Here is a 26,981-nt window from a genome sequence, read left to right on the forward strand (position 1 = left end):
AGAAATTTTTGAAAGTGAATGAGGCTGATTCTGACTCAGCCTATCTCTAAAAATTCATTCAGTATGCAATATGGTTTCATTCCTTCAGTGCAGAACTGAAAAATCAATTATTTCATTAGAGTATGTAGTTTTTTATGCACACACATACACCACTCCTTTGTACTGCAGATATTCCATTTATGGGCAAAACATGATTTTATTAATTTTGCATATATTGAACTAGGAAGATCTACTGAAAAAGATGAACAATGGTTGGCTGGGGTCGGTTTTCTTGAGTTTTTGTTACATATGTATGTTTTAAAATGAATTTTTATTCTGAAATGACATTTCAGATGAGTTTTCTGTCATCCAGTCATACATAGAGCTGCTGTGTATATATTTCTTTATGAAACAATGCTTAAATGCCAATTTAATGGTCAGGAATTCATTCATGCACGCCTTAATATAAGGTATGACTACTTTTGTGGTAAATAGCATCAGAAAACTATAGCTTTTACCTCTATAATTATTTGGCATGATAGAAATAAAGTCAAATGGACTGGAAAAGTAAAAGTGAAGGTTTGTCTTTTCCTTATGCAGTGAATGTCTTTAATCTTACTATCTTCCTGATGGTAATTTTTTCTGCAGCTATTCAGCTTGTAAAATAACATCAGCTGAGTTTTAGTCACTTTTGCACAAACTAAAGAACTCCTTACACTACAAGTGAGAAACACTTTGTCTATATACTTTAAATTCAGCTTCAACAACCAAACAGATCATAATTATCTTGAATGAATCAGAATAAATTAGTAAGAAAGATTTGTCCACTTCTCAGAGGTTGTAGCAAAAGAAAATGAGGCAAAATAACATCAAAGAAATTGGTTTCTCAGTGTCATGGGATGCAGTGCAGCTCCACCACTACACATCTGGTAGCAAGATAACTGTTCCTTTTGTTTGTTATTGTTACATGTCGAAACAAAATTGATAATACCGTAATTTCAAAAATATATGATGTTTTTATTAGTTGGGTGCGGTGGTTATGATTTCTCTTTCATGGGGCTTTAACTGTTTGGTGCTGTTTCTTGCAGCTGGATGAAGAAGCCTCGATGCGGTGTGCCTGACCAAACAAGAGGTAGCTCCAAATTTAACATTCGTCGGAAACGCTATGCGTTAACAGGACAGAAATGGCAACACAAACATATCACTTACAGGTACCACAGATATTCACAGAGATATCCAAATGACATTGCTGCTGAATTTTAATTTAAATTAAATATACATTTCTGAAATAATTTGTAGTACTTTGAGAAGTTCATTATTAATATGTGATATAAAAATTTGAATGCCTCCCTGATAAGTATGTGCTACAAGAATCGGTTTTTTTCTTGCATTAAAATTGCATGCATTTAGTAAACAGTAACACCTGATATGTCCTTACCTGTATCTTTCAACCCTCTTGGCAACTTCTCAGGGAGCATTGCTCTGAAACTGGGAGCGCTGTAATGACACTCAGATCACTGAGTATGTAAACTAGTTTATTGAAAGGAGTCAGTCTCTGCAAAATGTAGGTGCCTACAGGCCTGCTCCAAGTACATACTAATTTGATTATCATTTCCTGCCTATAGGAGATGTGTGTAGGGGTATGTGAAGGGCTGCATTTCTGTATAACTCTGGAGTCTGGCACGTGGTTTACACAATGTGTTGCCTACTCTGGCAAAACTAATTTTTGAGAGGAAGTTAGATACAAACTGTGTACTTGACAGATCACTGTAAACCAAATGAAGTGTCATGTATATAATATAAAATTAATAATTTGTCACCAAATCAAGGATTCCAATACAGTCTGTTTGAAAATTTACACAACTTCATTGGAATTCCTGTAGTGCCGAACAAGGGTAAGTTTGAGGCATAACATTGCTTTCAAATTCGTTCACTGATGCCATTACTCATGCACCCACATAAGTATTAAATATTAAGTTAATAAGTTTTAATGGTCATATAGTATGTTCTTCATTCCACAGCAAAGAGACTGTGTTATTAGTAATTCTGTATTGATTGGTTTATATCTATTTTGAGACATACACACTGATACAACTTTAAGCAATAGAGAACTGGTTGCCTTGGAATTAGTATGTTGCATTGGATAAAGTCCTTTTTCTAATGTATAATACATAGTTGGACAGAAAAGAATGCCCACCTGTCGCCCTTTACAGTTATCTGCAATGTATCTTAAGTATGGGATGCAGGAGGAAATGGCCGGCCCATTTTCAGTGATCTGTGGAGACAGGACAAGGGGCAATGGCTTCAGGTTGGAGCACAGGAAGTTCCGCACCAACATGCGGAAGAACTTTTTCACAGTGAGGGTGACAGAGCACTGTGACAGGCTGCCCAGGGAGGTGGTGGAGTCTCCTTCTCTGGAAATATTCAAGACCCATCTGGATGCCTATCTGTGCAATATGAGCTAGGGAGATGCTTTGGCAGGGGGGTTGGACCAGATGATCTCTCGAGGTCCCTTCCAACCCCTATGATCGTGTGATTCTGTGTGTAATGTGTGTGCATACATATGACAAGACACTTACAGTCACCTACATATATGTGTGGTTTTCCATCTCTGATTTATAGAGTCTGATTCTCTATTTCATTACAGGATTTTTTATAACACTCTTAATCCTACCACATGTGTATCTTCTGTACTGTCACCCAAGGCATTAATCATAATAAAAAATGAGGGTACCCAGCATTAAACTATGTGGCAACTATCTACTAATCTTTCTCACTTTGAAGAATTTATAGCAGTTCTTTACCTCCTGCCTTCCCTCTTGTAAAATGTTCACTCTCTCCCTTTGACAAGCTGGCCAGTCAACCAGAACTTTGAAGTGAATGTCTGAGATTTTTGTAGTTAATTGCAGTCCAAAAGATATTTAAATTAAAACCATGATTTTTTTTTTTACCAAAAAAAATACAATATTAATCTTTCTGAATTAAAAAAAGTAGTGAAAGCAAATAAGGACAACAAAAAAACCCCTACATTCTTCACACGCTTCTCATCTGCTTTGTTCTTCCCAGTAATTCCCTAATTACAGGCTTAATACTAGTCAACTGTGTTTTGTTGCTGTGGTTTTGATCTAATCTCTAGCAGATTTCCAGCTATATTCTGTGTTGTCCTGGCCAGTCAAACCTGATGGTCTGAAGTGTGTCAGCTAAGTAAGCTTAGTAATTCCTCCAAAGAAAGAGCACTTTCTTCCTTATTTCAGTGTCCGCTGCCTCTTCCACTTTTCTGGAAAAAACAAAATCAAAACCAAAACCACCCCAAAATCAAGTTCTCCCCCAGCAGAACAGAAACACAAAATAAGCAATACAGACGATGTCATCCATCATAGTTACTAAAGGACTGCACCCACCAGGTTTTCTGAACAGGAAGGTTAATAGGAAAAAAAAAAAAACCAAACCCGGATTTTTTTGGACATACCTATTATGTTAAAGAGAGACCAACAGATGAGCAGAGCATGGACCTTTAACAGCACTTAATGAGTTTTCCTAAGATACTTGGTGTTTTGACAAGGATTTTGGTTGGAATAGAGGAAGGCAAGGTTTTTAAATTTTACTTCTTTGTTGCTTATTTAAAGAAAATATTTAATAGAATACTGTAGACATACAAACTCTTGTTGGACACTGTGAAATCCTCAGATGTGGAGTTCTTCTTATGCATCCCAGTCAAATACATGCAATTCCATTGCTGAGGAAAGCCCTTTGAAAGAGCAAAAGCTACATTTTCTACTTACTGTGTGTGGCTACTTGGTCTTACCGTGTATCTTCAGATGCTCTATTTAAATTAAGTAGTTATCACTTCAGGCAAAACATTATTAATGGAAAAATAGAATTGAGATCACATATAAATTCATTTTAAACTTTCTACTTTTACTCTGGCTTTTTCTGTCTGTCACACATTTTTTTCCTCAAGAACTGTTCCTGGCAACTGTTAAATTTAAATTTGTTAATGTTGGAAGAGGAATATATTTCCTCTTAGATTGTCCCTGTAATCATGTGTAAGAGGATCAAAACGATTCATTTTTTTCAGCATTTCCATATTTTCAATTTATAATTTTTCCTTCTGAAGCACTTCCCCAAAATTTTAATATGGAGCTTTAAATAAGTGACCTACTATTAAAATTTTTGTTATGTCTTCTTTGGCCACATATTACATTGGACTTAGGTGATAATTACTCTGGAAAATAATATGTGTGCAGACAGTGTCAAAAAGCATATTTCCAATATTGGGAACATCAGCATGGAATGCACATTGTGCTGCATTAATTATACCTTCTCTCCTTCAGTGAATGCAGCTTTCCAATTATTGAACTGCTGAATAGGTGTTTGTTAGAATTTCTCTTTCTAATGAAGTTCCACATCAACATTACTTACTTTACCTTTTCTGCCTGGAATAGTTCACAGTGGCATACCTCCTCAATATTTTCAGTATTTATATTATATACTTGGATGATTTTTACAAGGAAAGAGAGAGTGATTATTTGATCCTTTTTACTTGCTAGAAGAGTGAAAAGGTGAAGGAGAACATCTAGAGTATATGAAAGTTATAGCTCTATTACAGAAAAAACCACAAAGTTCTTAATGATATGGTATTGCATCTTAGTGTTTCAGACTGTACCAGATCTCAGACAATGTCTGAATGTTATGTAGAGTCACAGAAGAAATCTACAAACCCTATTAAGGGGAGGTTTGGTGTTTGGGTTTTTTTTTTTTTTGTTTGTTTCTTTGTTTGTGTTAAGGTTGTGTTTATGTAGACACAAGTCTCAAAAAAGAATCACCTCTTTTGCTAGGGAAGTAAGCCATTCAGTATTTTAAAGAAGGAGCAAGAATGTAAATCAATAAAGCAATCAGCTTTGTAAAAATAGAACATTAACATCCTTTTTAGACAGAGAATTATTGAATGTAAAGTCCTCATCACAATTCTGGGCATGCTATTCACAGTTTTAACTCCAGCAGTCAGTCTTTGGTCAATTGCAAAACACTTCTGCAAATAAAATTGGAGCATGCTGTCTAAAAAACTAAGCTTTGCCTTGAATTACAACCATTACTTAAAGCTTATAACAAGTTAAAAATACAATAAAATATTAATTCCCCAATGTATAATAAAATACAATAAAATTACAAATTTTCCTTACTTTAGTGGAATTGGTTCAAGCCCTAAATTAATGGCTTTTTCCTTTCTGAAAAAGTTGTATATATCCTGGATTTCAGCTATCCAAAACCCAATGGAAGGTGAAAGATTTGAACATTAAAATAATTATTGCTAGATTGGAGATTCAGACTTAAGAGTAGACTATGTTATTTCTGTGGCTGAAAATCCATGTTGTGTGCAATATGGAAAGAATTTTTTTAATGTTTAAAAGCTACACTGAAGTGTAAGAGATTATTAAATTAAGAAAAAAATTATAAAACCCATCAATTCAAAGTAGCAACAAGATTTTTTTTTAATAAAATAATGTTTTGAGTGTACTACTACAGAGAACTATTTAGAAAACACTTCCTAAATTAAGGAATTGCCTATCTTATTAATCATACTGGTCACAAAGTCAGTATGTGCTTAATTTCCTTGATTTCAGTTTGCTCATGAATGAGCTCTGTGTCCATACTGAAATGATAATAGAAGCTTTGCCTTGTGCTGACATTCGCACTGCATTGTTTTTGAAATCCGTGGCTATGCTATTTCAGGATGAAGGCAGAAGAATATTGTCTTTGGATTAAAAATGAAAAGCAGAGATAAGGGGAAATAATGGTTACTAGATTTTTCAGAAATGCTGAGAACTAACACATTCATGAAAAACTGAAACAGCTGAAAACTTTTCTTCAATATGCCAGTAATATTCTATGCTTTAATTCAGCTGTACCTGACTAATATGCTTTGAAACATGCTAAAAGCATTTAGAATTTTGGGCTGCAACTTAATTATTTTTTTTAATTATTTTTTTCCCCTACATATGTAAGGATAATGCCAACAAGGCAATGGAAATGCCTAATTATATGTTCTATGTCTCTACCTTGCTGTTTTAAGTCAGTAACAATTTGTTAAGTTCTTAGATCCTCTGTGTACAGATATATATTGAGAAGGGCTACATCCGGATGTGTGGAAACCATTCTGAATGGCACAGTGAAGAAGTTTTCAGGGTTCTCTGAAAACCAATGTTTTCAAAATGGCCCACCCATGAGTTCTCAGGATTTCTACTTACATGCTTTGCTGGAACTCTGATGATTTACAGCTGCAAATCAAGAGAAAAAAAGAAATTTATGAGAAAGACTACTCATTTTCTACAGTAAAGGTCTCCTAAGTTTTTAGACTACCTACCATAGGGTTTCAACCATTCAGGAGCAATGGGATTCCTGACACTAAGTATTACCTTTCTGTAGTAAGCATGGATGCAAAATTAGATGCTAATTAAGGCTCTGTTAAACAACTTTTTCCTCATGATAACTGCATCTCCTACCAGCTTTCAATTAGAAATATCATAAAAAATGCAATTCAAGTCAACCTGATGATACACAAGAAACTTTCCAGTGTCTATCTACTCAATATCTGCTAGTGCCAGTAACGCTTAGGAATTTGGAATAAAATACAATGAGCGTTGATTTATGTGTATTTGCCTCGTTGTTATTTCTCACCTCCAAATAAAAGGGGGGGAGGACATGTAAAACACACCTAAGAAATGGAGATTAAATTATAGTCATGATTCTAAAATTTATGCAATGAGGAGTCTAGGTAACTATATTTGTGAGATAGATTCCTACTTAACAATTGGTTATGCATTTCCACAGTAATAAAATGCTCTTTACTATATGTATTTTAGTGAGTCTCCTTCATACAAAAAACAGAGTAGAATAATGAGAAATAAAACAAAATCTTAGAACATCTACCCCCCACCCCCCACCCCCCCCCCGCCTCCTTTCTTCCTAGACTCAATTTTATTCCCAAGTTCTTTACCTCCTCCTTGAAGAGATGGGGAACAGCAGTTGGGGTCAATTCATTACACATTGTCTCTGACACTCCTTCCTGCTCAGTGGAAAGGCTCTTCACATTCTTCCCCTGCTCCAGCATGGGATCCCTCTTACAGGAGACAGTTCTCTATGAAATTCTCCAACATGAGTCATTCACGCAGGCTACAGTTCTTCACAAACTGCTCCAGCTTGGGTCTCTTTTATGGAGTCCAGAACTTCACAACCAGTGTGGGTCCCCCATGTGGACACAAGTTCTCCCCAGAAAACCTTCTCTGGTGTGGATCCCTCTCTCCATGGGCTGCAGGTCCTTCCAGGAGCTTTCACCAGCGTGGTCTTCCCCAAGAGGTCACAGCCTCCTTCATGTTTTTTCCACCTGCTCCAATGTGTGGCCCTTCACAGGCTGCAGGTGGAATCTCTAATCCCCATCATCCTCCACAGGCTTCAGGGGAACAACCTGCTTCACTGTGGTCTTCTCCACCAGGTGAATCTCTCCTCCAGCACCTGAAGGTCCTCCTCTCCCCTTCTTCTTTGACCTTGGTGGCTGCAAAGTTTCTCTTTTTCTCTCATCTCCTCTTTCTCTGGTGGCAAAAAGCTGCCCCTTGGGTTGGTTTGGTTTTTTTTCCTTCTTAAATAATATTACAGAGGCACTACCACCATCACTGATTGGCTCAGCCTTGTCCAGCAATAGGTCCTTCCTGCAGCTGGTTGGCATTGGCTCTGTTATACGCAGAGGAAGCTACTAGCAGCTTCTCCCAGAAGCCACCCCTGCAACCCCTCCCACACCAAACCTTGCCTCACAACCTCAAAAGAGGAGTAAATTTTGACATGGGATAACTTAGAAAATCTTTCTTATGAAAGCATTTATCTGTCAAGTATTTTGTTAATCTTTGTTTTGTATCTTGGAAATCTCATCTTTGTCACTTTTCATCTCCTTTTAATGAATTAGGGGGAGAATATTATCTGTGAAACCCAAGGGGCGAGGCTATTATTGTTTCCTCCATGGCAACAGTTGGCTGACTTTTAATGTAGTCACAGAAGAAGAAAATCAAAAGCAATAGTTCTCACCTAGGTTTATCAGCTGGACCAGGAGCTCTATGAACTGAGATCACATTTTATATGAGAAACTTTCTTAGGTTATAGCTACAAAGAGTTAGCAAAGTGAGACTGGAATGAAGTTGAAGCTAAGAAAACCCACACAGGTGAGAGATTAATGAAGTGACTTATTAGACACTATCACTAGAGAAATGGTGGCACAAAATGAAATATATGTTTGACTAGAGGTAATCTAATTATTTCAGTAAAAGTAACACTGAGAAAGAAAAAAGAAAAGAAAAAAAGCTTTAAGTTTCTTTGACAGAACTGGCAACAAGGTTGCTTCAACAAGTTATTCAAATTTAAGATATGTTTCAATTATTTTATTTTAGCTGTTTCATATCAAATGGAGATTTATAATTGGCTGACTTCAAACAGATTACTGAATGCATCTTCTTACTGACGCAGCTGAATGTCCTACTCTCTTATCGTCTGTGTCTGTCCTTTCTTTAGAATGGGGTTTCCAAATTGTGACTTTAGTCCAAGAAAATCATGGATGTTTGAAAGAAATGGCATTTTAGAAATACTTTCCCTGATTTGATACAAATAATATATTTATGATTAAAAAAAAATGATATCATCTTGCATCATTATTATTACCTGAACCACTCATTAGTATCCAGTCTGATCAGCACAACAGGATAGTAAGATATTGTTAACCTTGTACTCTGGATTTAATGCACAGATGAGCATAGAACCAATTTTAAAACAGTATTTATTATATACAGTGGAGAATAGAAGTATCAAAATCTACAGGCCATGAAGAAGTCTTGTCACTGAGTTATTACAACTCTTGTGGAGGCCATTACTGCTAAGGTAAGCAGTAATAATAAGCTTTATGCATTTTGAGCTTTGTCTAGCCTTTGCTGAACTGCCTCTTGGGTCAGAAAGGTTGATTTTATATACAGAATTGTAGCAATTTACGAGAAAAATATAATAAGCTTTTCTAATGACAGCTCAGGAAGGAAAAAATGAAATAGTGAAATTTAATTGCAAATATATGCTACTTAATCTACTGTATTTAAAGTTCAGATCACTGATTTTACACAGTCAAGTGAGGTAAATCCTGACAGCCTTGCAAGGCTCCTGAAGCTGTTGAAGCCAAAAATGTGTCACTGAAACATGGATAATTTTTTGAGACTATTTTGGGGAAGAAGAGGGAAGGAAAACCCAAAGCTTTTCTAAAATCAATAGGACTCAGAATTTCAGAATAAGAGTCTTCAAAAAAAGACTGCAGGCATCTGTAGAAGCAGTAAAGGAGTGTGAAAAATGCATATCATTGGTGAAATCTTATTTTTCCTGTGCACAGCATGGATTTAAAAGCTATAATGCCAAAACCAACTATGAGGTTGAAAACCATGTTTGCATTAAATACCAGTAAGAACCACAAAATACTGAGCTGAATGGGTACATGACTGTGATTGTCTAAGAATAACAGCTTTCAAAATTTATACAAAACATTAAGATCAGGTTGGATGGGGCTCTGAGCAACTTGATCTAGTTGAAGATGTCCCTGCTGTTGCAGGGTTGCACTAGATGACCTCTAAAAGTCTCTTCCAACTCAAACTATTTTAAGATTCTGTGATTCTATGATCACTTAGTTTACTAGTTTGTAATAAATTGCATTGAAGTAAATGGTTCATTTTACACATGGTCTTTGACTTATTAAAATACTTTCACTTTAGAAGGAATTGTGAGTATGTTCTTTATAAGGCTAATTTGGTCAAGGTTGGCACTTGATCCTTCTCTCTATTGAGCATCTTTTCTGTGAAATGGACTTTGAGGCTCGGAAGGCAACACATTGGAAATACTGTTTTCTTATTTTTATGGTCTTTGTCTTAATATGATGCTGCCTTGCAATAGAAGTGGTTTGCAATTGGTATATCCTGCACTTATTATATGAAGTCCATTATCTGGGCACGTTGACTGTAAGAGATCGAGTTCTTTTATTTTTGTTACCAGTGAAAGTCGCTAGTATTTCAGGTGACTGCTGGCTTTAAAATGTAGAGGCAATTTTAATAGAAAAAGAGTTAATATAAGACTTTTATTATCTATTGCAATGATATATCTAAACCAAAGACCTTTAGGAGATGAGTTGTAGAATTTCTGCTAGCTGATACATTGTCTGTGTGGATTGCTCTTCTTACTGTAATCTCCCTTTGGAGATTATATGATCAGCACCATGAAAGAAATGTAAAATAACTTGGATTTTATGTATCTACATTAGTGAATTATTCTAAGCAGAGTTCCCAGTTAGACAACTTCATGTTAAATATAGTATTGGAATTTGCCCTTTTAGGATTAAACGTGGTTTGTTTTAAACACATTAAAAGAGACAATAATTTTCTGGAAGTACTCTTATATTGGAATAGCTACTGATTTATTTAACTTCTCATAGAAACTACATTTTTCAGTGTAATCTCATCCTCCCAGTAGGTTGCTTTGGAAGCCAGAAATCTGTCTTGTTTAAATACAGAATGTATGCTTTGAAAAATCTTTCTTCTTGACAATGAATCTTGAAATGTAGGATGCTATTTAAGAACGAATAGCTGAATCCCCTGGAAAAGGCATCACCACCCCTAGTTAATGTGTGTAAAGCTAGTACAATGGCTCAATTTGTAGTCAATAACTAAAACAATTCCATGCACTGAAACAGCAAGAAAATGTAAAGTGATTAGGTTTAAAGCATGAGTCAAACCCTTTTAGACCAAGTAATGAATCCATTTACCACCAATACACAATCCCAATCTATTTTTATTAATTTCCTCATATCACATAAAACAGCATAATAACATAATTTTGCTCTCTTGACATAACCTCAAAGTGTAACTTTGTCCCAATACTAAAATTCCTAAATACAAAATAATGAAAAAATAAATTGTATCCTTCTGATGAACTTTTCCTACATCAAAATAGTAGTTTTGCTACATGTATTCTATTTTCTACAATAGCCTGTTGATTCATTTGCTGTGTTCATTATATGTAATGAGTAACAGAGGCTCTTAATCCTTCAGTGAGCTGGGCTTCAGACAATGTATGTGGCTTAGAGAGCACACTGCAGGACTGAATAAGAGAAAAAAATTCAGTTTTGTAAGTGGTATTAACATAACAACTGGTTAACTTTTGTCAAGTTTTTGGTAGTGGCCCTGTAAGTGTGGCTTTGTGAGGTGTTTTGATTTAGTACCATATTTTACAACCAGAGTGTCATGTGGCACAGGATGAATAATTTATGAACTTTGCTAACTAAAAGGAGGGATCTTTCAGAAGAGGGGTTCTGCAAGGACTGGCAGTTGGTCCAGTGCACCTGGAAATCAACACAGTACTTACCATAAAATTACTGATGAGTAAATAGCTATGAAAGAAGACATCACTTAAAGCATTTGAATCACATGACATTTACATCATATCCGGTAAGGCCATGCCTGAAGTTCAGAGGACTTTTTCTGTCTGACAGCGAGATCACTACAGTAATACTTTGTAGTTCTGACAAAGTTGGTTTTAAAACAGCATTGTAAAATTGGAATGAGGTCAATGAAAATCACAGAAAATATTCAATAGATTGCAGAAAAAGTCTTCTAATAAGAGATTTAAAGAGTTCAAACTCGTAATTTCAAAGAGTCAACAAAAGGCAATGATTTTGCTGTGTAGAAATATGTTCTCTTTTTTGCCTTTTTTTGGGGGGACGAGGCGAAGGGGAAACGTTCTTAAAGCTTATATATTTGAAAGAGAAAGATAGTACAAGAACCAGTGTTACCAGACAGACAAATAGGAATCATAGAATCGTGGAATCATAGAGTGGTCTGGGTTGGAAGGAACCCCAAGGATCACACAGTTCCAACCCTCCTGCCACAGGCACAGCCACCAACCTCCAGGCCTGGATCTACACAAGGCTGCCCAGGGCCCCATCCAGCCTGGCCTTGAACACCTTCAGGGATAGGGCATCCACCACCTCTCTGGGCAGCCTGTTCCAGAACCTCACCACTCTATCTGTAAAAAAATCCCCCCTAATATCTTATCTAAACTTTCCCTCCTTTAGCTTCAATCCATTCCCCCTTGTCCTGCCATTATCTACCCTTTTAAAAATGTGATTCCACTCCTGTTTGTATGCTCCCTTCAGGTACTGGAAGGCTGCAATGAGGTCCCCCCGCAGCCTTCTCTTCTCTAGGCTGAACAAGCCCATCTCCTTCAGCATCTCTTTGTGGGGGAGGTGCTCCAGCCCTCTAATCATCTTCGTGGCCCTCCTCTGAACCCTCTCCAACAGTTGCACATCTTTATTGTATTGGGGGCCCCAAATCTGTACACAGCACTCCAGCTGGGGCCTCACGAGGGCAGAGTAGAGAGGGACAATCACCAACCTGACCCTGCTGGCCACTCCTCTTCTGATGGAGCCCAGGAGCACACTGCTGGCTCATGTTAAGTTTCTCATCCACCATAACACCCAGGTCCTTCTCAGCAGGGCTACTCTCAAGGAGCTTTTCTCCCAGTCTGTATCTATGTCTGGGATTCTTCCAGCGCAAGTGCAACATCTTACATTTCGCAGTGTTGAATATCATTAAGTTCTCCCAGGCCTACCTTTCCAGCCTGTCAAAGCTCCTCTGGATGGCTTCCTTTCTTCTATTGCATCAACCACACCACTCAGCTTGGTGTCATAATAGGCACAAGTATGTAATGATTGGCTAAATCATCTTTTTAACAAATGATCAATGGGAACAGTGGATTCTCTACAGCATACTATTTTCTAATCTGTCTTGATAACTCTTTGGAACACAAATACTAGCTATAAAACAACAATGCTTTGGTTAGACTGGCATCATTGGATTCGATACAAGAACATTTTTGAGTGGAAGTCAACATAAGCAATTTATTGTTTCTACATAACACTAGGAACAAAAGTATTGTATCTGTGAGGTCAAATCTATAAAATTATACTTGACAGATTTATTTACGTTTATATAAACGTATCGTACCGTATAATCAGGCACATTTAATGCACGAAACAATTAGATCATTCCAGTTTTACTCACCAAAACATATTTTTTCATCCATTAAGACACCACGCTGTGTAAACTTACATAAATCTTACATACATTCTAGAACTATGTAATTTTTAACTTTGTGTTGGACATTCAGCACGTCAAATAAAAAAAAAAGCATCTTAGTGGATCAGTTTCAAACAGACACAAACTTAACAGTTTTTGCTGGTCATGTGAATAGAGTAAAAATGATGCAGGAAACTGAATAGGTTTGAAATTAATTATTGCCATGATTTTCTTAAATTCAATAATAAAAATTAATAAAGAAGTTCTTTTAAGAATGTTTCCACTATAACTTACTAGTAATTGTAACTCTGAATGGAACTGTAATTTTGATGATTTTTTGCCTCTTATGCATGTCATTTGAAGAAGTAGTAGAGACTGAATATTCTGTTTAAATATATATTTCTTAATTAGCACATAACTGTCCTGGAAAATTATTTTTCTAATGAACTCTACAGTATTATGCAAGATATATAGAAGTAATCAAATCATAAAAGGACATCTTAGCTTGTGTTGAAATAAAAGGGTTTATTTCTGATAGGGAATTATCTATCCAGTATCAAATGCAAAAAGAACTGTTTTAAAGGCTTTGTGAATACTGGTTGGTGTTCACAGTATGGAGCTCTGCTATTGTTAATGGACTCACTAAGAAGTTAAAATTTCATTTCACTGGAAACATTTTTCTTTTGATCAGAAATGACATGCTGTTCTTTAGCTGCAATGGATTCTAATTGTGGTCCAGGAGGTAAACAGTCAGTGGTTGATTAATCTGGTTATCCCACTGTTAAGAATTTTTCATTTTAAAATATTTTTAATCTTCTAAAAATAAGATTTTTCTACTGCTGAGAGTAACCTAGCTAACATATAATGAGTTCTAGTATGAAGGGCTACACAGATTGACACAGTAATTTCACAGCAGCTTGTTTAAAAATACTCTGCTTAAAGGACATAATGCCAAACTAGCACATTTTATTAAAAGCACAGTGCTTTTAATGATTAAGGAGAAAGGTAAGCAGTGTCACTCTCCACTCTGTCAAATTTAACCTAATGTTTCTCTGTTTCTTTCAGCATAAAGAACGTCACTCCAAAAGTAGGTGATGCTGAAACTCGTAAAGCCATTCGCCGTGCCTTCGATGTGTGGCAGAATGTAACTCCTCTAACATTTGAAGAAGTTCCTTATATTGAATTAGAAAATGGCAAGAGAGACGTGGATATTACAATCATTTTTGCATCAGGTTTTCATGGAGACAGTTCTCCCTTTGATGGGGAGGGAGGATTTTTGGCTCATGCATACTTCCCTGGGCCAGGAATTGGGGGAGACACTCATTTTGACTCAGATGAGCCATGGACTTTGGGAAATCCCAATCATGATGGTAAGAAAATATTTCAGTTTAAACAAAATGAATATATGAATTTTCAGCTAACAGAAGTATTTTCATGCTTCCCTGTCCCTAAAACCAAATAGTTTTCTTTCCTAAGTTCACATTACTTCAGAAATCAGCCTTCAGTTGATTGGTGTCTTAGAATATGAGGCAGAAAAATTGCTATTTAAATGTAAGTTACAATATGAAAATATGCATCTCCTGAGAAACATTGAATTCTTGTTATGAACCTTTGTGATAATTCAGACATTATACTGTTGAATGTTTATATAAACTGCTTTTATTTGAAATTGTTTGCCATATAAACCTTGTTTAGGTTTAGGAAAAATGTGGAATGTCCTTTTGCAATGATAGAGATTAAGAATAATTCATACTACCCAGCAATACAGTAGATATCAATGTAAATTAAACCTGGTTTTCTTCAGTTTGTCTTTTGGTGATACAGTGGCAGCATTTAAAGTCAACTCCTAAAGATGCCATTCCAAGGACAGAGGTAGTATTTCCCAGTAACTTTTGAATATCTTTTGAAATTGTTAACTCCACAATAATTCCAGTATACTTGAGCTGTACATTCCCTGTAGCCAAACAAGTGACTTCATAGTACAGTCAACATACCTAAACTTTACCAAATGAAGATTAAAGTTATTTTTTTAAATATACTCTTTGCAGAACTATATTCTGTCCCTTGCTGAGCTCCAGGTTCATGTGACAATTACAGCCATTATCTAAGAAACCTAATTTAAAGATAGCCTTTGCATCGCTGCTAAATAGTATCAAATAAGAGGTTTTGTGCAGACATACTCTGTGTTTGATGGTTTGATACTTTGACAGGTTTTGGTTCCAAGCAAATCTCCCTAATAGAGTTTAAGAGAGTCTCTTCAGCAAACAATGATGCATGAAAGAGGGTGCACAGATACACAAAGAGGATGTTTCTGGCATACAAAAGGCAATAAAGATGACAAATAAGAAGTGCAGAACTGGTGTATTTCAATGTTACACTGAATTTGTGAACATTGAGAGGCTTTATCCAATTCCTTTCTTTCCCCTTTCTCACCTGAGATCATCCAAGTAAAATTCAGAGCTTTTTCTGTAGCAGTGTTTGTAGCCTGGAGTTTGCAACAAAGCTTTCAGCTAATATTCCAGGAGTATAAATACACTATTGTGACTGTTCTATTGGTGCAATACTTCTGCTGTGCCAGGGTCAGTGAAGCATGAGCAGTGTAATGCACTGTGAAAGCCCATAGTAGCAGAATGGGTTCAAGAAGCTTATTTCTTGTGGACTAAACCCTAGAAGCTTGCTGAAGCAAAATCTGTGTTGTGGTGTTGCACCACTCATATTTGCCCTCTTCACAGATTTAGCTCAAAGAAACAACAGTGTTCATCTTCTGTTTGTGTAGTTCAGATAGGTATGTAGTCAGTCACATCACTGTCAGGTTAAATTAAGGTGCTTTTATGGGCCTCAGTGGGGTACCAACACTACACATAATGTTCTGTGGTTTTGGAGCTAGGATTTCCAGCACTCAGGAAAATCGACAGGTGTGTGTACGTTGAAGTCAAGGTGTCAATTTAAAATGTGTGATAACTCTTTTGGAGAGGTTTCACATATGGGTACTTTTAGTCTGCCTGAAAACGTGCAAACTTCTGGCTATCTCCTTCTTTAACTTAAATAATTTTCATAGTGCAAAAGGGCAATTGTCTTTACATGCCCTTTTCTGGTTGAGTTTTGTAGAACAACTTTCAAAAGCTATTTCTAGCATTATGAATTTTAAGATATTTTGAAGTAAAAAAATCAAATGAAAGTAGAATGCTATGACTAAAACCATATTTCTGTGTGTCTTAGAATACTGAACTTTTATAATGAAAAGATTTTGCTATCTATATCATGAAGGCTTAACAGATATCATTGGAAATTTATTCTGCAAATTCTGCAAACATTCAGACTTTGCTGTGCTCATATACATTTTAGAGGAAGACATATGTCCATTAGAATGGAATGGTCAAGATAGAAAACCCAGCTTATTTTATGACTGCCAGATTTGTTCAAAATACATCATAATTAAAATAAATACCTTACTAAATCAAGTTTATGAAGAATTTTGGCAATTCCTAATTTCTTTGTTGTGATGGTGTGAACCATATATCTTAGGTCATAGCTGTTGTCCAGAGAAAAACCTTATGTCATTGTAACTCTGTGAATAGCAATGAGCGTGCAGTTCATCTGTATCCACAGATTGCCTCTTTGGCTGATTAGTAACTTCAGTTATCAGCTAGGCTAAGTTCTGATGATGGTCTTACTGCATTAACTTATGTCTAGGAATCTTGAAGGAACATCCAAATTTATTTTTGTGAGTGGAAAGAAATTTCCAAGTGAAAAAAGAAGAAAAGCATGTCATTTGGGATTGACAGGAAGAAAAGATTTGCAGCTCTTTTAGGCTCCCTATCATCTTGAGCTCAGTCTCAGAGCACTGAAAAGTAGAAGGTTGAAAAATATATTTATGATCTTAGCTATGAGTCATTTTTCCCAGGTGAGTATCAATTTTTTAAGGTTCATTGCTCCACTACTCCAATAGCTATCTTCATGGAGTGTTACTAGAAATACAATAGAAAAGGAAAATGATTTTGCGATTTTTTTTTTTCATTTTTATTTTTAAATTAACCCTTGTCCCAGAAGGCTGATTTTTCTCTAATCACTATTCTGTTATTCCAGAGTGATTTGACAATATAGCCCAACTTGGTTATTTAGCAGCAAAAATACAAAGATCCTCTTTAAAAGTGCTAGCCTCATTCTCCACCTTATGCTGTTTTTTCTAATGAAAAGATTTTGAATACTGTCTACTTCTTGAGTCAACTTCAATACTTTAATAAACCATTGTCCTTTAAAAAATAATTTCGATTCCAAATAAGGAGTCTTATAAAATTCAATATTCTGAGTATAGTTGATTCCTAGAGTAGTTTATCCTGACTAGTTAATGCAGTGTCTCCATAATTTAGGCTTGGGTTTTAGGTGTTTTGGTTATTTTTTTCTCTATATTTGCCTGATTTTCTTGGGGTTTGCTTGGTTTTAATGATGTTCTAGACAGAAAGGACAATTCCAATAGAAATACATGATCTCCTCAGTGCAGCGCTGCTTTCCTTTGTTCTCACTTCAGTGGCATGTTTTTGTGGATTGCAGACCTATCTTGTCAGTCTTGTTCTGGGGAAGATGTCTGTGCTATGACTCCTCCCTCATTCTGAAGAATGAATAAGCTCTTGTAGGAGTAAAGAGTAATGGGCCCATCTCTCAGGAAGAAATTCCTGTTGTACAATTTAACACTTGCAGCCTCTTTAAAATGATGTATTTCTTTGCTTTCATAATACCCTGTAAGCAGAGTACAGCTGGTACCTTAACTCCAGCTGAGATGTAGAGGACTTTTCTCTGAATTTCATTCTGTAGTACTGCAGGTGATAGCAGAGCCATTGCCCAGAAATAAGGATGAGAAACTTGCCATCACAGGGGAACAATGGAAACAAGGCCAGAATTTCTTGTGCTAGAAAAGAAAGTATATACAGGATGATAAAAGCTGTTTGGGTTTTTTTGAAAGTTAGGGAATTGGTATTCTTCCAGTACTTTGGACAAAGTGTTTGTATGTATCAGATGGTAGCCTTCCTCCAGTCAGCTTTCATGTTCCACTTGTTCTTTTAGGATATCTACTTTTCAACCTGTCATCCTGGGAGGAGGCCTTTTCACCTATAACATAACCCATTTTCCTTTATTGTCTGCCTATTCAGGATTCAGCATGAGATCAGAGCCATAGGTTTGTAAATTATTTGGGACAAGAATGTTTTTCATGCATTTTATGAAGTATTTTGTTCTCCAAGGCAATCTCGGATTATTCTGGTAACACTTGACAACTATGGGAGAAGAGGATGGAGGAAAGAAATGTTGAAGGTGAAACAATATTTGAGAATAGCAAATCAGAAAGGATAGGGGTATCACAAGAAAATATTTTACAATATATACACTTAAAGATGAAAATGAAAAGAATAAATAGGACATGAAAATCAAGTCACATAAGTAGCTATCTGAAAAAACAGCATTTATTAAAAAATCTTAAAATTTTTATTTTCTTCTGAACTTTAGTGCTGGAGAGACAAAGAAAATGAAGGAGAAAGAAAAAAGGAAAAGGAGGAAATCTTAATATATCAGTATTGAGGCGAAGGAGAGATTTCATTGTTCCCCTGACTCCAGTCCATTTAGGTGATATATACCAACTCATTTTTTTGAATGAAAAATTTATGGACAATGAATAATGTATCTAAATCCAGAAAACGACAATGCTAAGAGTGGTGATATTTTGGAGATACTGTATTCTCAAAATCCTCAACAAAAATCTTTTTCAAAGTGATTTTTTTCAATTTCAATATTTCAAGTCACTGTGATGAAATTTACGGTCACTGTCAGGAAGTGGGGGGATAGGGACTGTCTCTGTAGTAAATTTTCTAGTATCTAGCAGAAAAAGCCTATCCTGTACCCTGTCTTCCTGTACCAAAACTGAAAGCTGTGTTCTTAGCCTTAACAAGGCTCCCCCACTTATTATCTTCATCTGTCCATTGACAGCATTGATTTTTTTCTTTTTTTTTTGATGTTCTGCAATTTAATTAGAGGTTGAAGCATCAGATTTTAGTGTAAAAAGCAGTGTTCTTCATCTCCTCTATCCTCCAAGTTACTGTAGCATGATGTGCCATACATATTCACAAGGTCTTATACATAAGATGCTTTCCCTAATGTGAGACTGGCAGTTATTTGTTTCTCCTTATACTCTCCATGTTTTGTTTTAACTTTTGAGCAACAGTCTTTTGAAAGCTCTTAGTAATGTCTTCTGAGCATAGATATTTGCTACTGGATAAAAATGGAAGGTGTATTTCTACAGCAACACAAATAGGAATAGGATTTTCCTTGCAACTCGGCCTTGCTAATAGCATGTAATAAACCCATAAAAAAAGTTCAGTAGTTCAGTTTTCCTATCTGTAGTTCAGAAAATACAAATCAGGAGGAAAACAAAACCATATTATATACAGAACTAATTAGATATTATTTCACTGCCTCATTCATGCGACTGAAGGTTTCCTATGATCCCGTAGCAGAACACTGAGAAAGAGAGGAGATAACATTTGCGCTAAGAGCTGCTAAATGCAGTCTACACAGCGGGTACTGCTTCTGAAGTGATGGAGCAGATATATGTCCTTCATATTAAGATCATTAGCTGTTGTATTTTGGAAGGGAAGTGTTACTTACTTGTTTGGGTTTTTGTTTGTTTGGCTGGGATAGGTCTTTTTGGTTTGGTTTGTTTGTTTTTGTTTTGGGTTGGTTTTTTTTTTTGAGGAATGCCCTGAAAAGCGTTGGATAGGACAAGAACTATTCTCAGTTTAGTTTGCAGTTTTCTCAGTAATTTAAAAGAAGAGAGTTTCAAAAACTACTTGAATCTCAGACCCTTCACAATTTCTGAGGTAAGATCCAAGAGAGGGACTGATGAGGACTCTTCTGAGTGACTTTAGAGTAAGCTGCCTCATCTTTAGAAATCTGTGTATCTTGGCTGGTTCTGTTGTCCATTCCAAGGGCCATTTCATGGACCAAGTTTGTGTAGCATTTTAATATTCATATCAGAGACAGGATACTTAACTAGCGACTAGAGAAAGAAAGAAAGAAAGAGAGAGAGAGAGAAAGCAAGAAAGCAAGCAAGCAAGAAAGAAAGAAAAAAAGAAAGAGAAAGGGAGGAAAGAAAGAGAAAAGGAGGGAGGGAGGGGGGAAGGGAAGGAGGGAGGGGGGAAGGGAGGGAGGGACGGCTGCAATTAATTTTGCAGGTAATAGTCATGAGTTACAACATTGACATGTTGAATGAAACGCAAACTATTCCTATCAGTTGGGAATAATGACTGAGATACCTCTGTTCTTCTTCCTCACTATGCCTTATGTATTTTCTAACAATCTTTTTTTCCCTGAACTTATTGCATGATTTATTATAAATACATTTCCTATTAAATACAGGAAAATTCTCGGTGGAATTCTAAAAATTATCGCAGAGATAGTAGAAAGAAAGGCATTCAGAGAAGGGGCCATCATGAATGATGATCTATACATGTTGCAATAGAGAGAAAAATCTATTATTGATATATATGATCATGTATTTTCTGGTTTCTCAATTTACATATATCTCCTTTCTTTACCTGTGAGTTAATGAAAACATTTTTGCTATCTCTTGGAAGGTAAACATCTCTATCTTAAGGCATAAAATCTTGCCTGTATTTCAAAAATTGGTTTATATACATTCATTTCACATTTGTCTGGCTACATGCACTTAAGTTAGTTTAAACCTTGTTTAAAGCAGTTATTTTTTTCTAGGAAATCACTGAATTCAGGGGAGTGTTAAACCAGTTTGAATAGAGACTGTACTACTTTTAACTAAATTAATTTAAGATTGACCTACTTACACAAGTACAGCTTTTAAAAACAGAGCAAGATTTAGAAGTAGCTCTTGGGGAAAACAAGGATTTCTCGGGAGCTTAGATTTCAAGCAGATTAGATGTGATGCTTAATGTACCAATTACTGGCTAAAATCTGACCATAGAACTGTGTCTTCCAGTGGCAGAAAATACATAGCAAAAACTAAGGTCAAGCTCTCCTTAGATAAACACAGGAGATCAGTAATGGTAGTTTGATACTCTTATCTTTGTATCCATATCTGCAGGAAAAATAGAAATAAAAATAAAATGGGCGGTTTTTAATTTTTTTTTAACCTCTGTAGCAAATTTACCAACAAAGCTATTGTATCATACTGAAGTTCTGCAGAAACCAGTTCTTCCGTCAAGGAATTTATCATCAATAATAGCAAGTGAAGCTCCATTACAGAAGAGATGTTTTTAGTGCACAGTGGCACTAAAATGTAAGGAGAATATTACCACAGAATGTTTGCATTCATGTGAATTATTTGTAAGTTGTTTATACACAGAGATGACTTTTCAGGAAAATAGAACCAAAACCTCAAGATTTCAGTTTGGGGGGGTTTAGTTAATTCTTCAGCATTCAAAAATTTAATCAAGTTTTGCAGGCTTTTTTTTCAAGCTTTGCAAGAGAAAACCCTAACCTGTCACTTTATATCATGCTGTTTGTAGATTGCAAAGTAAAAGCTTCTTGGACCTCATGCAAATACAGTATCTAGTGTAATGTTCTTGGACTCTAGTTAGTGCATAGATTCTGCTGTGGGCACTGTGTTGGCAGCTAAGAAAAATTTATGAAGATCCTGATCTCTGAACTGCATAGATCAACTTGTAGTAAATTTCTTTTCCCTGCCAGTGTGGTTGACACAGTGCTGAAGATATATGCTGCTGGAAATATGAACCCATGGAGTTGTGAAAACTAAGTCTCCTAAGGGAGCTCTGTGTCTCAAACAGTGCTCATGTTGTATGCTATCTGTAGGTATAAAGCAAGCTGAGCATTTCAGATTAACGGAAGCTCTGTACTACAATATTACTGTGACACTAATTTCATAAAGAATGGTGCTCCGACTTATTCATTATATATATATATATATATATAAAAATAAGCTCTTATCAATATAAAATTTGATCTGTAGCCAAGCAGTGTGATCTCACAGTTATCAAATTCTTGTTTTCCAGTTCTGTAGTAGGATAAATATGTAAAATATTAATTGAATTTATATTGTATTACATTTGTGCATATAGTTTTAAAGACAGAATTGCTGACTTGGGTTTAGATCAAAGGTCATCCTAGAAAATACCCTATCTGTGGTTATGGCTATTAACAGTAGCGTAGGGAAGAGAAGAAGAGCAGGGCAAACATATGGCAATGAAACTCCAGCATATTCCCTCTTAGCTTCCAGTAATCTGTGGCTCATTGAATTTCTGAGCCACGGGCCATATTTTTGTGCTTAATAGCCTTTGAGGGATTTCCTTTCATGAATTGGTGTAATCTCTTTTTGAACTCATGTAAGCACTTGGTATCCGCAACATCCTGTGGCAATGTGTTCTGTAGTTTAAGCAGATGTGAAAAAACAGCTCTTTCTGAGTTTTGAACCTGCCATTGATAAATTCACTTTAGGTAGAGTGGTAATGATATTGTGAGGAAATAATTTCCTAATAATTTTAACTGTGCCATTCATCATTTTACAGACCACTGTCATATCTTGTTTCTAGGATAAAGAGACCACCTATCCTGTAGAGATACAGCTTTCTTTATATGTAATTGTAAGGTTAAGGAAGCACAACTTCTATTAGAAACTGAATCTATTTGAGTGCAAAATGAGACAATTAGCAACAATATAAAAAATGGGGAGAAAAAAACCCCAACCCTGTCACATTTATAACGTTTCCCTATCATAAAGGTGCCAGAATAATACTTGAAAGAATTTTGCAAGCTGCAGACAAATGGAGTAACAACTGATTCTTTCCATTTCACCATTCCCCCTGAAATCCAATTTAATTCAGGAGTCAACTAACTCATAATACTTGCTATTGCTAAATCCCAAGGCTTCTGGTATTTAAAAAGCAAACCAGTCTTTCCACATTACTATATGCATGTTGTGCGGATAGAATTTAGCAGTGTAATCTCAGACCTTCCAAGGATTATATTTGCTTGGTGTACATATCCCCACCTGTTTCATATGCAAATCTTACATAAAATAGTAAATCTGAAACATTCAGTGACTGCTGCATAAAATGTGTCCTTTAAAGTATTATCATAGGATGCAAAGCTGCATTTGAGAACAAAAAGATCCCTTTCAGTTATTGAAGAGATGGAAAATGATTAAAAAATAAACTATGAATTACCCTGGATGGCTTGTAAGGACTCAGTCATTAGACATAGGCTATACAGATAGTAGACAGGATCATTGTGCTAGACCCCATTTACGGCCTGAATGCCAGGTGAAGGAAAATATTAAGTATTGAAAAGGTGATGACCTATTTTTTTCTTATTTTGGGGTAGCTTTTTTGCTTTAATGGAGCCCCCTTTCAGGTCTGAGAAAAGCACTGAATTCACATGTTGTTAAAAGGGAAATCAGTTAGATATGGGCAGTCAGTGAAAGCAAATTTGTGGATGAATGATAGAATAACAGAATGTGTTAGGTTGGAAGGGGCCTTTAAAGGTCACCTGGACCATCCCCACTCCAGTAAGGAGGGACACATTTAACTAGATCAGGTTGCTCTGAGTTTCATCAAGCCTGACCTTGAATTCCCTCAGGAATGGGACCTCCACAGGGAAACCTGTTCCAGAACTTCTTCCTAATGTCTAATCAAAACCTACCCTGCTCCAGTTTAAAACCATTGCTCCTCATCCTATTGCTACATACCCTTACAAACAGTCATTCCCCAGCTTTCCTGTAGGCCCCTTCAGGTACTGGAAGGCCGTTATCAGGTTTCCCCAGAGGCTTCTCTTCTCCAAGCTGAACAAGCCCAGCTCTCTGAGCCCTGTGTTCTAGATGTGTGTTTATCTAGCTGCTTTCACATCTCAGGTGCTATCACAGAATGACAGAATGTTAGGGGATGGAAAGAGACCTCAAAAGATCATCTAGTCCAAATCCTATCAGTGTGTGATATCATGCTCTCAGCTTCCTTCTTGGCCTAAAATTGCCAAGTGCACTGTTATACAGATTGAAAGGTTCAGGAATATGTTGAACAGATGGACTTTGTTATATCCTTAATTAAAGCAATGGAAATGTAGACTGTTATGCATATCTTACGTTGTTCTTTTTGTATCTACAGAATCAAGGTGGTATTTACACAGTAGCTTAATTGCCAAACAGCGCTGGTCATGATGCAGGCAGTAAACCAGAAAAAAACGTATAACCTGAGCCACTAAGTTTCATATTGCTTCCATCATGGTGTAGGTAAACACAGATCTTTACAAGCCTGTGTGGAGTAGTTAGGGAAGTTCCAGAGTCAGTTATCCATTCCAACTGCAACTGAAGGTTATTTCCCACATACCAGGGCTGATAGAACAACCTGACTGCATTTGCCATCTGTCTCAGTTAGCTATCAGCCAGCCTACCTTAAACTGCTAATGGAAAGTGTTAAAATGAAGCTGGCTGACTTTGCATGGAAATAAATGAGGGAAGTTCATAATGTCTGTCACATGATCTTTACTGCCAAGACAACATCTAGCTGAAAGGCAGAATGGATCCTTGCAGAGAATTTTGGCAACTGTTGCACCTATGTTCACAGGATGTCTTTGTCTTAACTATTTATACAACAATGAAGATAAGCTTGTCTTAACAAAGTACATTTTTTGATCAAACGCTCATATTAGTATATTTTGAGTACTGAGTTAATATGAGGAAATTTAGTTGAAAATTATTTGTTAAAACTGTTGAAAAAATATTGGGGGTTTTGGTTTTGGTTTTCTTTTCCCTGCAGTATGCTAGGAAAGAGCATTAGGAGGCTTTTTTATTTAGGCAGACAGATATATTCTGAATGAGTGCATACTTTAATTGTGGGCCAGTTCCTTACAATTATTTTTATGATCCCCACAGCCCTTCACACATGGTTACTGTGGGGGAATGACAAGGGGAAAAAAAAAATAACATCTCACACACAACAGATAAATAAATATATCTACCTCCTACTTTAACCTTTCCTCCACTTAGAAAGCTTAACAGATTTTAAGTTTGGGTCCTGAATCTGCGAGCTTCATATACTGCTTGAACATGACAAAACATTATAGAGAAAAGAGAAAAAAAATGAAATAATTTAATATATTCTAGGTTGGGGATTTTTTTTTTCTTATCCCATATGCATCTTTCTGTAAGTGTTCTCCATGACCTTACAATAAGGCACCTTACAGCTAAAAAAAAATCACCTAATGAATACATGGATTGATTTTTATTTCTTTTTTTCTTTTCAATCTGATCTAGTAGTATAAATTATTTAGGAAAAAGAAGTGTCCCTTTAAGCAAAAGCAGGTGTGGTGTTTAGCACTCCTAACTCTCATGTGATCCAGAGATCTTCAATTCTCTGTTTGCTGGTAGGACAACTTCATGGCATCTTTTTCACCAAGGAGCAACTTTAGGAAATCTGGCTTTTCCAAAAGATACTCTGTAGAATATTATTACTGTGCTGGCCTCTCCTTTCCCCTGCCTTTTCAGGGGCACACAGAATCTAAAAAATCATGTTGCCAATTACTGTGGATGTTGTCATGGCTTCCTGAGAGAAGGAGACAAGAATTTTACAGTAGTTACATAATTATTTGTCTATTAAGCAGAAATTTAATGGATGTTTTTTGCAAAAGTAGAAGAATGTAATATAATGCTAAAATACAAGGTAATGATGTATCTGAATTATTTACAAATAGAGTAACTAATGAAAGATTTTCTACAGTATCTGTGTTCTCAAGCCTAGAGAGTAATTTGTGCTTTATCATGACAATTCTTCACTTCAAAATGCTCAAACCATATGTTGTTGAGGCCAAAATGTTTTTAATCTATATTTAGACTTTTTCCTAAGTGGCTTGGGTTTCAAAAAGTGCTGAGCAGCTAACACTAATACCTGGAAACATTTACAGCTAAAAACATCAGTTTGGGATAAAAGATGAAAACAGAAAGATCAAATAGAACCAGCTAGATTAAAAGGACAGTATTTTTCTTTGAAATCTGCTTTCTTGTAGTGGACAGGCTTAAATCTCTAGTACAAGTCAATGATGAATGCTTCCTGGTTTTGTACATGTATCACTTAAGTCCATATCCTGTACTTTTATAATTAATGTTTTGCCACTGACTTAAATGAAAAGACCTAAGTCAGAAGCCAGAAGGTTTGAGGGGATGGAATGAATCTCACCAAACATTGATGTTTCTATCTGAATTAATCTCATAGAGTCCCTTTAGAGTTAGAGGAGAGATATATTGCCATTCTGGGCAAAATTTGTTTCATCCTGAAATAGGTGTCTAAAATAATCTAGATGAATCATGTCCTGAAATACCTGTTTCTCATCAGTGGCTGTGAAAGGCACAGGTGTAGACATTTGTGTTACAGTTTTCTGTAGCTAGATGACGTTTACTAGTGATATCGAATCATATGCAATTTCAGATTAGAGAATTGAAATGATAAGTACTTCCATGTAACAACATTGACTGATGTCCAAAGAAGTCTCTCTCAGCAGCAGAGATGCCAGCTTTAGGAATTCATTTCTGTTATACTCAGAAAAGGTAAGTACTGGTGTAGGCTATGCCAAACCCCTCTCACTGTGGCAGGACAGATGCTCTCCTATTGGTCTAAATAGGGCAATTCACTTAACATTTGAAGTTGGCCTGTGTCAGCTGCTGTCCCTCTGGTCCTAACTCACCAAAGGGAAAGTGTGTCAGGACAGACTGCTGCCCAGGCTAACACTGATAAATGCAAGGTCTCCTGCACTTTGGCAGGGCCAGCTAACCCTTCATCTTGGTCTCTAAGCAGCCTCTTGCATTGGCCAGGGCACCAGAAGGAGCATTTGCCTGCC

General features: G+C 36.2%; 1 protein-coding gene across 1 annotated transcript in view; it reads left to right on the forward strand.

Moving 5' to 3' along the window:
* The window catches only part of MMP16 (matrix metallopeptidase 16), a gene marked incomplete at both ends in the record, with an annotated part of 166,234 nt that overhangs the window by 86,945 nt on the left and 52,308 nt on the right, over nt 1–26,981 (forward strand). The window contains 2 exons of the mRNA XM_084260872.1: nt 1,068–1,190; nt 14,187–14,491. Of these exons, the coding sequence (XP_084116998.1) occupies nt 1,068–1,190; nt 14,187–14,491 (428 nt within the window). The remainder of the gene's footprint in view (nt 1–1,067; nt 1,191–14,186; nt 14,492–26,981) is intronic.

This window comes from Gallinula chloropus (genome assembly GCF_964237585.1).
Source record: "Gallinula chloropus genome assembly, chromosome: 2".
NCBI classification, from domain to species: Eukaryota; Metazoa; Chordata; class Aves; order Gruiformes; family Rallidae; genus Gallinula; species Gallinula chloropus.